The following is a 13,586-nucleotide window of genomic DNA, read 5'->3' as shown; positions in this document are numbered from 1 at the left end:
ATGAGCTGTTAAATTACACAGGCCCCATTTGTTCCAGGTACACCTCTATTAGCCTACAGAAGTCTATGTTCCCTGAATGCTCAGTGTTGCACTTTGTCTATGTGAATAGTCACCTTATTAGGTTTTTGTTATGTTTGATTGATGCTGTATAGCTCTTGCTCCAATACTACTTACACTTGTACTAGAGCATTCATTGGAAGGTCAGCCAAGCTGAACTTATGCCTACTTGAATCCTTAACAGCTGTATTTTTGGGATGTACCACAATTTGCTGCACTTGTACTTCACTCGAGACAAAAGCATAAAGAAATAAATGTAAGTGTAAATAAATGTAGAGCAGTAATCTGGCACGGTCCGTGGCATCAGTGCAGAGTTTCCCGTTTCAGCCGCGTCACACCTCAGTGCCAGCAGGGGGCCTCAGTGGGCATTCATGCACTGTCAATCAGCTGCATTATTCAATCCATTTAATGAAGCCTTACTACATATGTATCCATGTGCTCTACTTTCAGGTCTTCGTTTTCATAGTAAAAGCAAATCTCAAAGTGGGACCTTTTCAAGCACGAACTGCGCTCTGAGTTTCATTAATATTTCATCTATTTTTCTAATTTTATCAAATAAAAACAGCTCAAGCAGCAATGATATTGGGGCCAAACCAGGCAAATGGATTTTTGGGGTCTGTCTTTTTCACATAAATCTTTCCTTACGGATGCGTATGGCAGTAAACCACCATCTTGTCAGTCTGAAAGCGCCTTGTCCAGATTTAGTGTTTAATAAAAGAAAGCTTTATATCTATCTGAACTTACATCTAAAGCAACGTACAATAGAGGGAACCGTGTGCTCCCAGGGATTTGAACCCACAACCTTTGCAATATTAGTGGCACGCAATGCTTGCTGAGCTAGGGGAGGATAGCATAACTGCAATCCTTCTAGCTGGGTCTGGCTGGCAGGTGTTTGGCCTGATTTCGCCTGGTTGTAGGACTGAAGGGACTGTGGGTCGCCAGGCAGTGGAGAAATCGATTTACCTGTGACCGGGGGTACATGCTGATGAAGAGGCCTGTCAAGCTCCCTTCAGCCCCCCCATACCCCCCCGCTCTGAAGAATACAGTAATTTTAATAACGTGATCCTGTGAACCATAGCGCCCTGCCGAGACAACTGAATTAAGTCAGCGTAAACTTTTTAGCCACCTTAAATCCCCACCTTTTTAATGCGGGGCCACCTTAAAACACTAGCCCCGTTCTGGTTGCAAGGGGAGACGGCTTCCATGGCAACCTCAGGAGGAAGCCTTTTTGTCTGCACTGAAGGCTCTTTCACATCCCTATATTTCCGCCTGCTAATTGCACAGAGTTATGTGCTATTATGAAGCCGCAGCACGGCGGAGTATCGGCCCGGTTTATTTGGACTTAACAATTCGCAGTAGGAGCCTGGCACAAAGGAATCGCCTTCCTGTTCCCATTTTGGTCCGGCCTCGAATGCCCAGGCCAGCAGAAAATATAATCAATTACATTGCTGTTTGTGCTAACAAACGGGGTAATTTTTACCCCGGAATGTGTGGCCGTGACCTTTAACGAGACGGTCACCGCCACCAGCACAGGCACAGACCTGCCAGACCGTCTTTCTGGCCCCTCACATGTCGGCTGTCCGTGTTCTTCTGGGCCATGGACATTGGAAAGGGTCTGTGTTTTGGAGGGGGAGAAAAACAAGGAGCATCATCAATCTTTAACGGCTCCCTGAACGATCCGCGACGTGACTGGAATGCAGAAGCCGGACCTCAGGGCCTCCAAGGTGAGAATCGATGCCTCTGAAAGGCCTGTGGATGCTGACCCTCCACTGCTGCGCCCCGCCGCGGCCCCTCTGCGACCTGCTTCTCTCCTGTTATCTTGATCCGAGCCCTTATATTGGCGTCCCAAATAAAAAAAGTCCTGTCTATCCTGACACAGGCTCCTCCCCCTTGTCAAAAACAAACGCAAAATTAAAAAGAAAATATCATGAAGACTGCTTCCAGTTCTGCATATTTACGTCCGGAGAGCTAAAGAGACTCACAGGTTTGTCGGTTGTCAAAACCACCCTTGTCAATCGGTATGAAGACTGACTCTTCCGTGTCAAAAATGAGAAGTGAAAACTTGATATTACGCAAGGTGGTCTGTTCTGAGAGCCAGCAAGCTGGCTGGTTGTCAAAACATACCTGTCGATCACAAAAGGGAGAGAAATCCTCCCCCCCCCCCCCCCCCCCCGGAATTACAGAGGGTGCCGTGTTTTCCCTCTTTTCTATGCCCTCAAAAATGCTTAACACATACAACATACATAAACCCCTGGAAAACAGCTAGTGAGGTCTTGACCAGAGATCAACTCCAGCAAAGACCAAAATTAAAAAAAACAAACAAATCATAAAAAAAACAGGAAAAAAAAGAATCAAGTGTGTCTCACAGAATCCCAGCATTCAGGAGACCTTGTCAACTTGGAAGCTAAGAGGTTAGCATTTGGAAGATGGGGCCAATCTATTGACGGATAATGTCAACACCTGAGAGTGAGACTATCCCATCTCTGTACAAATAGGACACATCAAAGCCAGGGGGGAGGCCTGGAGTCCCTTTAGGTGGGACGTGTGTTCTGATCCAACTGGATCGCTTAGCCAAGGGCTTATGGATACAACAATATAAACAGTATCTCTGTGTTTATTAAAGGCATTGATTTACCCTCTGTACTGAGCAAGACTTAAGATAATAATCGATGCTGCTCTCGCTACATCAGTGTCAGGCACAGTATGCCAACTGTGGAGGTAAGAGGGCTAAAAGCAAAGTAAAATAAAATAAAATACAAACAGACATAAGTTGAATGGAAATTGTTGTTTAAGGGCAAAGACATGAATGAAAATCTCAAATCTCCCAATTGACGGAGAGGGTTGTGGGTTGGCTGCAATGGGACGAGGGAGCCGACATAGAAGGTGGTGAGACACAGAGGGGGAAGAGGTCCCCCATGAAGATACCCAGCTGGTAAACATGCAGTAACGCTTCCATAATGTGGATGATGGAAGAGAGGGCGCCTTACTTCGACTGCAAGACATTCTTGTTACTTCGTTTTCCTGTCTCAAACGAGTGGAAGCAGCAGGCGAGATTACACACCGGAGAACTTCACGCTGATGGCAGATTGGTCCCCACGCGCCTTTGAAGAGTGGGAACCTGCTGGCAGACGTGCTGCACGCGAGCACCCGCGCACGCACACAGACAGACGCTGCACACGCACGGCTAGGGGGGAGGTCGCTGACAGGGATCACGCAAATAGTAAACAGATATTTCTAGTCACTACATCCTCCCTGGCTCCTTGCCATGTTCTAAACTATTGGGAAACGAGACAGGCCATGTTCAGGCAGTCCACGACGAGCAGATGCATGGTTCAAGACCGGTGGGGCAGATGGCACCAGAGGACACCCATGAAAACCTAAACACAACCGCAGGAGGAGGATCCTTACCTCTGCTGGACCACCCATTAAAAGGGCTGAGAAACGGTACCCAAATCCCTGAAACCGGCAGGCCGGGTAGGAGTCTTTATGGTGACAAAATCTGTGCCCCATTCAAGGGTAGTATGGTAGGGGCAGCAAATACAACACAGAGAACATGAGAAAGGAAACTAAAGGAAACTATATTTTTGGGCGGGGGGTTTGGACACTAGATTTGGGCAGTATATATTTTTTAATAGTCATACCTTCTGCACATTTCACCCCAGTATACGGCATATGGTGGTATTAAAAAAAAAAACACAAAAACACAAATCATGCACTACTGTAAACTCCGGAACCAGAGAGAGCCTAAAGGGGCTCATCAGTGTGGAAGCTGAGCGTTAGAGAAGCGAGGAGGCGGCTCCTTGTGGACGAGTTAAAAAGATCACGCTTCGGTTTTTTGACACCACTGTCGCTGCCTGATCTGTGGCACCTGTCCGATCTGCGGCCGCATGAGCGCAAGGTTTGACATATGCGGCGCATGCGTCATTGGTTTTCGACGCATTGACGGCACATTATGTTTTTGTGCCATTAACTTACGCATTTGTGTTACTTTTTATTTTGAATCACTAGAATACATCACCTTAATACAGCATCTCTGTATCAGTTTGGTAAAAAGAGGAGTACTAAATGGACGAGATGGGCCAAGGGGCCTGATCTGCGATCCGAAGCCCAGAAAAGCAGAGCTTTCAAATCCATACCGACAACAGGAAATATGGAATATTCAGATCACATGACGCTCACTCCTGAGACAGCAATCAGATACATCCCCCCACCTCCCGAAAGGGACACTGGGGAGGCAGGGGGCAAACAGCTAACATACCTACTAGTTTCCCTTCACCACACAGTAGGATGGACAAGCACATCTGATTTAATCACACATAGTTGGATACTATTCTGGATCTTATATATTGTCAGTCCAGTCTAGAGCATTGAATCAGAGGGTTGTGTGTGCATTTATATTACATTGTGGGCATCAAATGTCCCCCGCAATGTAAAAAAAAACTGTTATTTTGATGTTGTGGGGACCATTTTTAGGTCCTCAGTAAGATCTGTGAATGCAGTCAAAAAAATTAAAATGCCAAAAGTCTTGTTTGGGTACTTATGGGTAAGGTTAGGGCTGTGTAAGGGTTAAGGTTGTCATGTTGGGATTAGGGATTTCCCCATAAACATGAATGGAAAGTCCCCACAAAGACATGATTACAAACCTGTATGTGTGTGTGTGTGTGTGTGTGTGTTTGTCTGCCTAACTGCCCTGTACACCCCCTCTCCCGGGCATATAAAGGTTAATGTTCCAATGAGGCCAGCCAGTGTAATCCTGTAAAAACCAATCAAAGCACAGCCCGATCACCTCCAGGGCATAACCAAAGCAATAGAAATGGGGAGCCTGGCAGGTCCCAGCGTCAGGTGCTATGGAGGCGGCGCGTCCATCAGCCCAGAGAGTCACGGACTGCATCATGCCACTCGCATGTCAGCTGCGCACCACGGTGGTCATCGGCAGTATTCTGTGAGCTAGCGTGGTCTCTATACGGAGCTGACCCCTCCCAGTGCCCGAGGAAGCTCGCCCAAGCATCCTCAGCAGTCAGCCTGCAGTCGTCCCCCCCCCCCCCCCCCCCCCCCCATTCCCTAAATGCAGAAATGAAACTGGACCCTGGTGTGCTACAGGGAAGCGGCATTGAAATTCACGTCACAACAAAGCACTTAAATCTTCCGAGAGAGATATTGCTTTTCAATTCCTCAGGAGAGTCAGACCGCAGATCGATGGGGCCTAATGGTGACCAATTGCGGAGCTGGGTTTTCGTTTCCCAAGCTCGTGGACGATTACACCCCCCCACACACCCCCCACCAACATACACACACAAAGCAATGGGACTCTCTCCCAGTGTGCAGAGCGCTCAGGGTGGTGGGGACATAAAGACGAGTCTGTTCTAGAGGCAGGCCGTCCCGCTAATGATTGGTGGGTCGGTCAGCAAACACTCAGCAAGAGCAGCTCCTTGCGAAAGCAGTGCATGAGCCCCGGTCCCTCCATGTCCCCCAGAACATTCTCCTCCGCCGCTACATCCTATGTAACCCTTAAACCTTTTCCTAAAACCTTTGGCTCAATGTCCCAAGCACCAATGACCCTGATCAAAAACAGATCCAAAAATGCAAAAAAAACAAAAAAACAAAAAGAGAAATAGTGTAACAAGACCAAATGGGCAGCAGCATCACAGCAGAGACACGCGGCGGCCAGGCAGACTCACCATCCTCTCTGCATTCCTCCGGTGGCTTAGCCTTCTTGGCGAGTCGTGGATCCAGCCATGATGTGGTCTTGGTGTTGTGGCTACAGCGAGAGAGAGAGAGAGAAAGAGAGAAAGAGGGAGAGAGAAAGAGCCTCAGCGGTATGGAGGAAGCTCTCTCCAAAAAAGAACTGAACCTTTGCTTTTTCCCTCACCGATGGGCGGAAAAAAGGGAAAACAACGCTCCTCAAAACCACCGTCGGCACATTTAATTTGCTTACGGTTCCTAATTATCCCGAGAGAGGCGTGTGAGTGATGGGAACTAACAGCTGTGCACTTGGCCGATCACGTCACGCCTGCGACTCCACGGCACAAACTGGACGGAGATCAGATGAGGGCGGCAGCCAAGAAAACTTCAATGAATCTGTTGAGCTCGTCTAAAGCCACAATGCGCTCCCTTCAAGATGATGACAGGACCGGGGGCAGGAGCGCAGGGGAGCGGAGGGCCAGGGGGAGGGGTTGGACCGCGTCCTACAGTAGTCTAGAAAAGAGAGACGTTCCTCCATCCCACCAGAGGCGTGGTCTAGAACGGATGGCGCCTCCTGCTGGTTACCAAGCTCTATGACGATGCCGTGATGAGACCTGAAGTCGTGCATAGGGACGGATCTCAGGTTGAGCATGACCTGATTTCCACATAGGACTTAAAGGTGTGAAATGGATAAATAGTTGGGAAAACGCACGTGAACGAAGCGTCTGGATAATTACTTTAGGGCCACGGAGCTAGCACCTCTGCGTCTGAGCATATGCAGAGCAGAGAGCAGTGGGGAGCAGCCGCCCTCTGTGCCGAGAAAGCGAGCAAAAACAGCACTTAGCTGCATCTTTGAGAGGTACATATGCACTGATGCCTTGATCTTTTGCTTTTTGCTATCATAAACATGACAGTGGTATGACATCTTGTCAGACAAGCAGCCTCCCAGAACACGGCTTCTCAGCTGACCTTCCCCCTCACTTCGGCTGCACCCCTCATCGAGCCAAATACATCCCTAGAGGGTATGGTCCTTGGGGCAAGGGGTGTTCGAATGCGGCACATAGCATGCCGGATAGCAGCTAGCGGCCTGCACTGCCATATTGAGCCCCACCTCTGAGTGCCCATGTAATCAAGGACCCGTCCGCAGCTGTCTGCTACAAGACCCACTGTGGAGATGAGACGTAACCACCTTTTAAACAGAAATGCTGCATCCTGCTCAGCTACCCCCTCCCAGCCAACAAACAGAGCACACTGCTGTGCTCACACCAAGAACCACTCCTCTTCAACACTGTGCAATGCCTGTGTTTGTCTGTAAACATTCTGCCCGCCATGCTCAAAGCTAGGGATGTATGTGCAATTCTGTTGGAGCAGACTTCCCTCACGCACCAGCACAAAGAGGCAGGCCTCTCAATTATCTCAGAGAACACAATCACACTAACTCAATGAGGCAGGTCAGTCCACACTCTCTGTGAAGGCAGTCAAACTTACTCAATGGACCAGGCCTCTCCATTCTCTGAAGGCAGTTACACTGACTCAATAGACCAGGCCTCTCCATTCTATGAAGGCAGTCACACTGACTCAATGAGGCAGGCTCTGCATTCTGTGGAGGCAGTCACACTGACTTAATGAAGCAGGCCTCTCCAGGCAATCACACTGACTCAATGGACCAGGCCTCTCCATTCTGTGAAGGCAGTCACACTGACTCAATGAGGCAGGCTCTCCATTCTGTGGAGGCAGTCACACTGACTTAATGAAGCAGGCCTCTCCAGGCAATCACACTGACTCAATAGACCAGGCCTCTCCATTCTATGAAGGCAGTCACACTGACTCAATGAGGCAGGCTCTGCATTCTGTGAAGGCAGTCACACTGACTTAATGAGGCAGGCCTCTCCAGGCAATCACACTGACTCAATGGACCAGGCCTCTCTATTCTGTGAAGGCAGTCACACTGACTCAATGAGGCAGGCTCTCCATTCTGTGGAGGCAGTCACACTGACTTAATGAAGCAGGCCTCTCCAGGCAATCACACTGACTCAATGGACCAGGCCTCTCTATTCTGTGAAGGCAGTCACACTGACTCAATGAGGCAGGCTCTCCATTCTGTGGAGGCAGTCACACTGACTTAATGAAGCAGGCCTCTCCAGGCAATCACACTGACTCAATGGACCAGGCCTCTCCATTCTGTGAAGGCAGTCACACTGACTCAATGAGGCAGGCTCTCCATTCTGTGAAGGCAGTCACACTGACTTAATGAGGCAAGCCTCTCCAGGCAATCACACTGACTCAATGGACCAGGTCTCTCCCTTCTGTGAAGGCAGTCACACTGACTCAATGAGGCAGGCCCCTCCAGGCAATCACACTGACTCAATGGACCAGGTCTCTCCCTTCTGTGAAGGCAGTCACACTGACTCAATGAGGCAGGCCCCTCCAGGCAATCACACTGACTCAATGGACCAGGTCTCTCCATTCTGTGAAGGCAGTCACACTGACTCAATGAGGCAGGCCACTCCAGGCAATCACACTGACTCAATGGACCAGGCCTCTCCATTCTCTAAAGGCAGTTACACTTACTCAATGAAGTAGACTTCTCCCTTCTCTGTGTAGGCCATCTCCCAATTGTCAGGTAAGGGCCCCAGCTCATCATTCTCATCCGGTTTTGGGGGTGACTTGGGGGGATCTCCCTCCTCCTTGGATACCTCCATGGAGGCGAGTGTAGCAGGCTCATTCTGGGTGGTGCTGTCGCCCGATGCATCCGTGCTCTTGTCCTCATGCTCGCTGGATTCTATGAGCAAGAACGGCAGGTAAGTCAGAGCTGATATCCTTGCTACGTGCCCCTCTCAATGAAAGGCAGAGGATGAACTGACAAAGTCAGAGAGAGAAGAGAAGGACAAGGCTCTGTGCGTAACTGAGAGCTCAGGGCATGACTGAATTCCATAGCCAGAGGGACAAGTACTGATAAAAGGCAGTGATGTAAACGGACTGGGCACAAAGTCTATATTGAAAGGAGGCTGTTTTGTGTCTCTAATACAACATGCCTGTTATATATATGAATCCATCTATCTATACATCTTTTTGTTCATGAGTGCTTTTGTTCAAGTGTGCCGGCAATACGAATTCTTTCCTGCCAACAAGGCATCGCTGAATCACAACTCAGAAAGCGTGTGCAAGTGTGTGATTGTGTGAGACAGACAAGCTGGAGAAAGACAGAGTGAGAGAAAGGGGCCCCGGTGCTCGATAGAGCTCTGATTGCTGACGGCCCCCGGGGGAGAGAGAGAGTGGGAGCCAGAGACGACAGCGTGAAGAAGAAATCCATGAAGCTGAGCTATCTGCTGAGATCATAGAGTCAGCGTATCGACCTGGCCCATCACTGGGACTAGGCGCCCAGGAGCCATGGAAAAAAATGAATACGAAGACTTGCTTTCCTTTAGATCTGCTGATCAGAAAACAAAGAAAAGAAAAAAATCAGCAGTCATTCGTTAGTTTGCCAGCCCACACACAAACAAAGTGATTACTTTGTCTCTAATGAAGAGCTACCTCCCTAACCAATGCTTCACTTGCGTTACAACCCCGCCCCTCTAGCAAAGTGGAACAGTTCCAAGCTGGCGGCTTGGGATACCAGGACTTTTCCGTTCTGTTTGTTGTCAAGCCTCTGGCTTCTCTGCTTTTCATTTGAAAGTCCACAGGATCTACAAAACAGAGACTGATAACTCAATTACTCTGACGGATCGATACGGGCACATAACTGAATAAGGGGCTTGATTTGCTCTCCTCGTTACTGGATCAGAAAAACGGGTCTTTTGCTAATTTAGAAAAATGCGACGGATAATGGAATAATCCTTCTATACTCCCGGAAATCGATCTGGGCAAAGTGGTCAGCTCCCCGTGCTGCCGATGCACATCAGGGCCTTGAAGATGACAGGGGTCCCGAATTCACACCCAAAGAAATGCTGTACCTGAACCCACGAGTTGCATGGTGCAGATAGATGAGCAGTGCCCCCTAGTGGTCCTGCACTACAACTCTCCCCCGAGCCTCAGGGATTCTGCTGTGCACTGTTTAATAATTTTTGTTCTGGATTCATCGCCTGCTTCACTTGTCGTCTCATATTTATTTTATATATTTGGCCAGTTCGACGATAACAGGATTGCAATGGAACTTGGCTACAGTTTGAAAAGACGTCACTCGCTTGGCTTGAAATACCATCAACTATCAAATTATACCTCATAATGGGTTGCACTCTTCACCAAATGCATGACATTTTGATAATGGAATTACCTCTGCCATAGAATTGCCTATTCGGCATTATGGTGTGCAGGAAGTAAGTATGACTTTTACCAAACTATATAAACATGACAAAAAGAACCATGCGTGACAATGTCATGCCGTGAGAGGTGATGCTCTGTACCAGAGGCCCTATAATCTGTCAGTATGGCCTTCACCAGCAGAGTCTGACCACAAAGGCCATGGGTGGTGAAGGCCTGTTCTGCTTTTACAGGCATTACTGTAGGCAGCCCTGGCTCTCTGATGGTGTCTCCCTGACAGGTGATTAATACTGCACCGCTGCCCCAACATCAGGCACACGGCCGGGAGGGAACCAACCTGGGGTGATGTTGACGCCGTTGCCATTGACGATGGGCCTCTCCTCCTCCTCCTCCTCAGGGGGCTCAATTCCAGTCTTCTCCATATTGGTGACGGACTTGTTGCGCTTCCTCTTGCCCTCTGCGCTGGGTCGGGCGCCAGGCAGGATCTGCTCCGTTACATTTAGCAGCAGAGGGGTGGGTTCCACCGGGGGCTTGGGGGTACCGTAGTAGTTATCTGCAGGGGGGACAGGAGGAGGGCGTGTGTTGCTCTTTGTTTTGCGGACCGCTGACTGCCGGTGTTCAAAACGAAAACCCCTTCATGAAACAGACCTAACGCAGCCTGATTAACCCCACAGGTATACAATCGTCCCCCCAAAGCACAATCCAGCCGACCAGTGTTCCAACTGGTTGCATGACACTTGAGAAATCCGGCATGTCAGTCCTTTCCTGCAGACGGTGAGCTGGCCGGACACAGAGCCCTGCCCTCCCGAGTGTTTTTTTTACCCCACCCTTCCTGTGTGGCTGTTTCACACTTCACCCACTCACTCCTTCCCCTGGGTCCAGGTCCAAATCCTGGGTACTAGGCCCACGTAGAGGTACCTGCGCTGGCTACAACAGCGTCCCAATGGAGGAGACGTCCGTGCCAAGGCCCCCCGTTAGCGTGATGAGCGTTTCCCCCAGTGCATGCAGTCGTCACGTGGCTGCCACGGGACTCACATGAGGGGCAGACCCAGATGGAGTGGCTGGGAGCCGAGGCTGAGATCCGCTCGCCAACAGCTTGAGTGGAGGCTCAGCAGCTCCACACCCACGGTCGACATTCCCGCCCACTTCCGGCCATCCCAGACACAACAGCCTCCGACGGCATTTCTATCCGGAGGACCAACGCCAGTCTGGGTGAAAGGCTCTGGAATCCCAGTGGGGGCCCCGACGGCCTCCACGCAAGCTGCTTGCCGGACGTCCCTGACTCAGAGAGCAGGGAGGAGCCCCGGCGTACCTCCAGCTAAGGTGTTTTACAGAAAGGGGTTGAGTGCAGACACGAGAGTGAACCTGAGAAAGGGCTTTAATCTTCACACGGGCCGCAATCATCCAATGGGAAAGACTGCGACTGCAGCAGTCTGAAACCCCACGAGCTGGAATCTCATCTGCCCACTGACAGATATCGGCGTTTATGTAGGGGTGGGGGGGACCCTTGCCCTCCTCACCACTATCAATCTGTCATAATTTCTCTCACCCTCTTCCCCTTCGTCTCCCTTAATCTGCATCACAAATTAACAGGCGAATGATGGAGGAGCAGCGATCCAGAAAGAGGACGGCGCTCCCTGAGAATCCATCCGAAGACACTGAGACAAGGAACAAATCTCGCATGGGGGGTGAGTGGCGGGGTGGGGGGTACTGTAATGTCGTCAGCCAACCGTTAAATTGACCATCTGCAATTTACTTTTCGAAAAGAAAACGACAGAGAAATGCAACACTCGGCCTCACGGGCCCAAAGCATCATTTGCATCTCCCCTTGTTTGTTTTAACTAAGAGTGAATAACTATCAGAAGCGGAAGCCAGGACTATTAGCTGTAGAACCATTTGTTTCAAGATGTGTTGGAGTTGGCCATGGAGGAAATGAGATCCCTACATTCACATGGGGCAGGACGCCCACATGCTGTCGAATCACAAGCCCGGCCGAAAAGAAGAGGAACAAAGAACTCAAAGACACAAGGCTTCGAGCTGCCGAGGACTAGGGTCTCATTTGCCCTTAGTCTGTAAGATACATCCCTCCCTTAACTCGTCAAGGTATTAGCTCTCAGCAGGGGGTTAAATGTGACCGAGTGGAAGCTCTCCAGAAGCCACACAGTCAAGGGATTAAATGTATTTTAAGGCTTCTCTTAAGTGTTGAGAAACAAGTAGCAGTGAGGTCATTCCTTAGGTCTGGGTGCCCTACCTAAAGGGAAGTGGGTCTCCTAGGGAAAAGGGAACCTGGCCCTCAATACTCTTCATTCCTGTGTACCAGTGTACTCACAATGGAGGGGACAAGCAGGAACAGGGACAGGACAGGAGGATTCGATTCACTTGCGACACGTCAAACCGCGAGGACAGGAGGAAGTACAAACGTCCCTCCTACCTTCATATGTTCCACTCTCCAGTAAGGCCCCACTTTTCTCCAGTTCTATAAACCGGTCAACGGTCACAAAATTGTAGTCCACCCCTGGGACCTCTCCTTCCTTGGGTTGTCTCGTTGTACCTGTAGACACAGAGAGAAAGAAGCTAAGAGTTAACTCTTCTCGGATATGGACAACGAAGGTCACCTTCAAGGTCCAAACACGGCAAGACAGGATCCATAAAGGCTTCTGCCAAAGAGTGTCCCGAGGCGGGATCCATATTTGCCAGTAAGACTATATCGGCTACATCTCTACGTTTTAACCCCATCAAAATTCAGCTTGTTTTACCTTAAATCTCCTGGTGTTTTACATGCACTAATTCTACACACTACAGTAATAAGAGACTGTGCCCTCAAACACTGACTGACACTGTATCAGATTCTGCATTTAGCAGGAAACGGTTAATGGATAAATACCTATGGTAGCTGCCCTGTCATTATCTCATATAAGCATAGTTTTTCTTATCCATAGCGAGGGATGAGCAACGAATCCATTTCGATATTGGTGGAAAATGAGGCAGTTTCACGACGGAGGTAGGAGCGGAATCCACGCAAGGCCCCTCAAACAAAGAACCAGCCACAATGTCCTCTGGAATCTGGCCTTAGAACCAAAAGAGCGTTTAAAAACCAGAAGCAAAAGTCCAAGCAAAAGCAACAGTATCTAATTTAATTGTGAAAGTGCAACATGCACGACCCTGCAAGGCAGAAAATTCTCAAAGCGCCCCACATTACGGTAATTAGCTAATCATCACCTCCGGAGGTCCTGCCAACTGCTGGTGTCAGCATGGGCATATGCAACACCGAGGTGCTAAGTAGGCTGCGGTAGAACTCAGTGCACCCTTTGAGATTTCCTGAAAGCCGCACACTGCTCTTGGAAACCGGGGCACACTGATGGTGTACGATTGAGCTGCCACAAGCCTGACCCCACAAGTGTTTAAAAGTTGCATGCTGGAAAACTCTGGCCAACAGACACCATCCCTACTTGACAGGCGCTGCAAAGCTCCGTGGATGCTGGCCTGCTGTGCGTGATCTGCGTGGGGCGCAAGACACACATACCTGACATGACTCGTTTGATGCTGAGACTGCTACATGGAGCCCAAACCTGGGGAGGTCTGACCTC

The 13,586-nt window shown here is 49.6% G+C and overlaps 1 protein-coding gene across 15 annotated transcripts in view; it reads right to left on the bottom strand.

Annotated features, from left to right (window-relative positions):
* magi2a (membrane associated guanylate kinase, WW and PDZ domain containing 2a) overlaps positions 1-13,586 on the bottom strand; it is a 135,311-nt gene that overhangs the window by 45,856 nt on the left and 75,869 nt on the right. For all 15 annotated transcript variants that reach the window (XM_049008709.1, XM_049008710.1, XM_049008711.1 and 12 more), the window contains exons 3-6: positions 12,431-12,550; positions 10,337-10,552; positions 8,311-8,521; positions 5,736-5,815 (exon numbers count right to left, since the gene is read on the bottom strand). In XM_049008709.1, the coding sequence (XP_048864666.1) occupies positions 5,736-5,815; positions 8,311-8,521; positions 10,337-10,552; positions 12,431-12,550 (627 nt within the window). The remainder of the gene's footprint in view (positions 1-5,735; positions 5,816-8,310; positions 8,522-10,336; positions 10,553-12,430; positions 12,551-13,586) is intronic.

Source organism: Brienomyrus brachyistius, chromosome 3, assembly GCF_023856365.1.
Source record: "Brienomyrus brachyistius isolate T26 chromosome 3, BBRACH_0.4, whole genome shotgun sequence".
NCBI lineage: Eukaryota > Metazoa > Chordata > Actinopteri > Osteoglossiformes > Mormyridae > Brienomyrus > Brienomyrus brachyistius.
The sequence above is the reverse complement of the archived record's forward strand: the minus strand, read 5'-3'. Positions and strand labels throughout refer to the sequence as shown.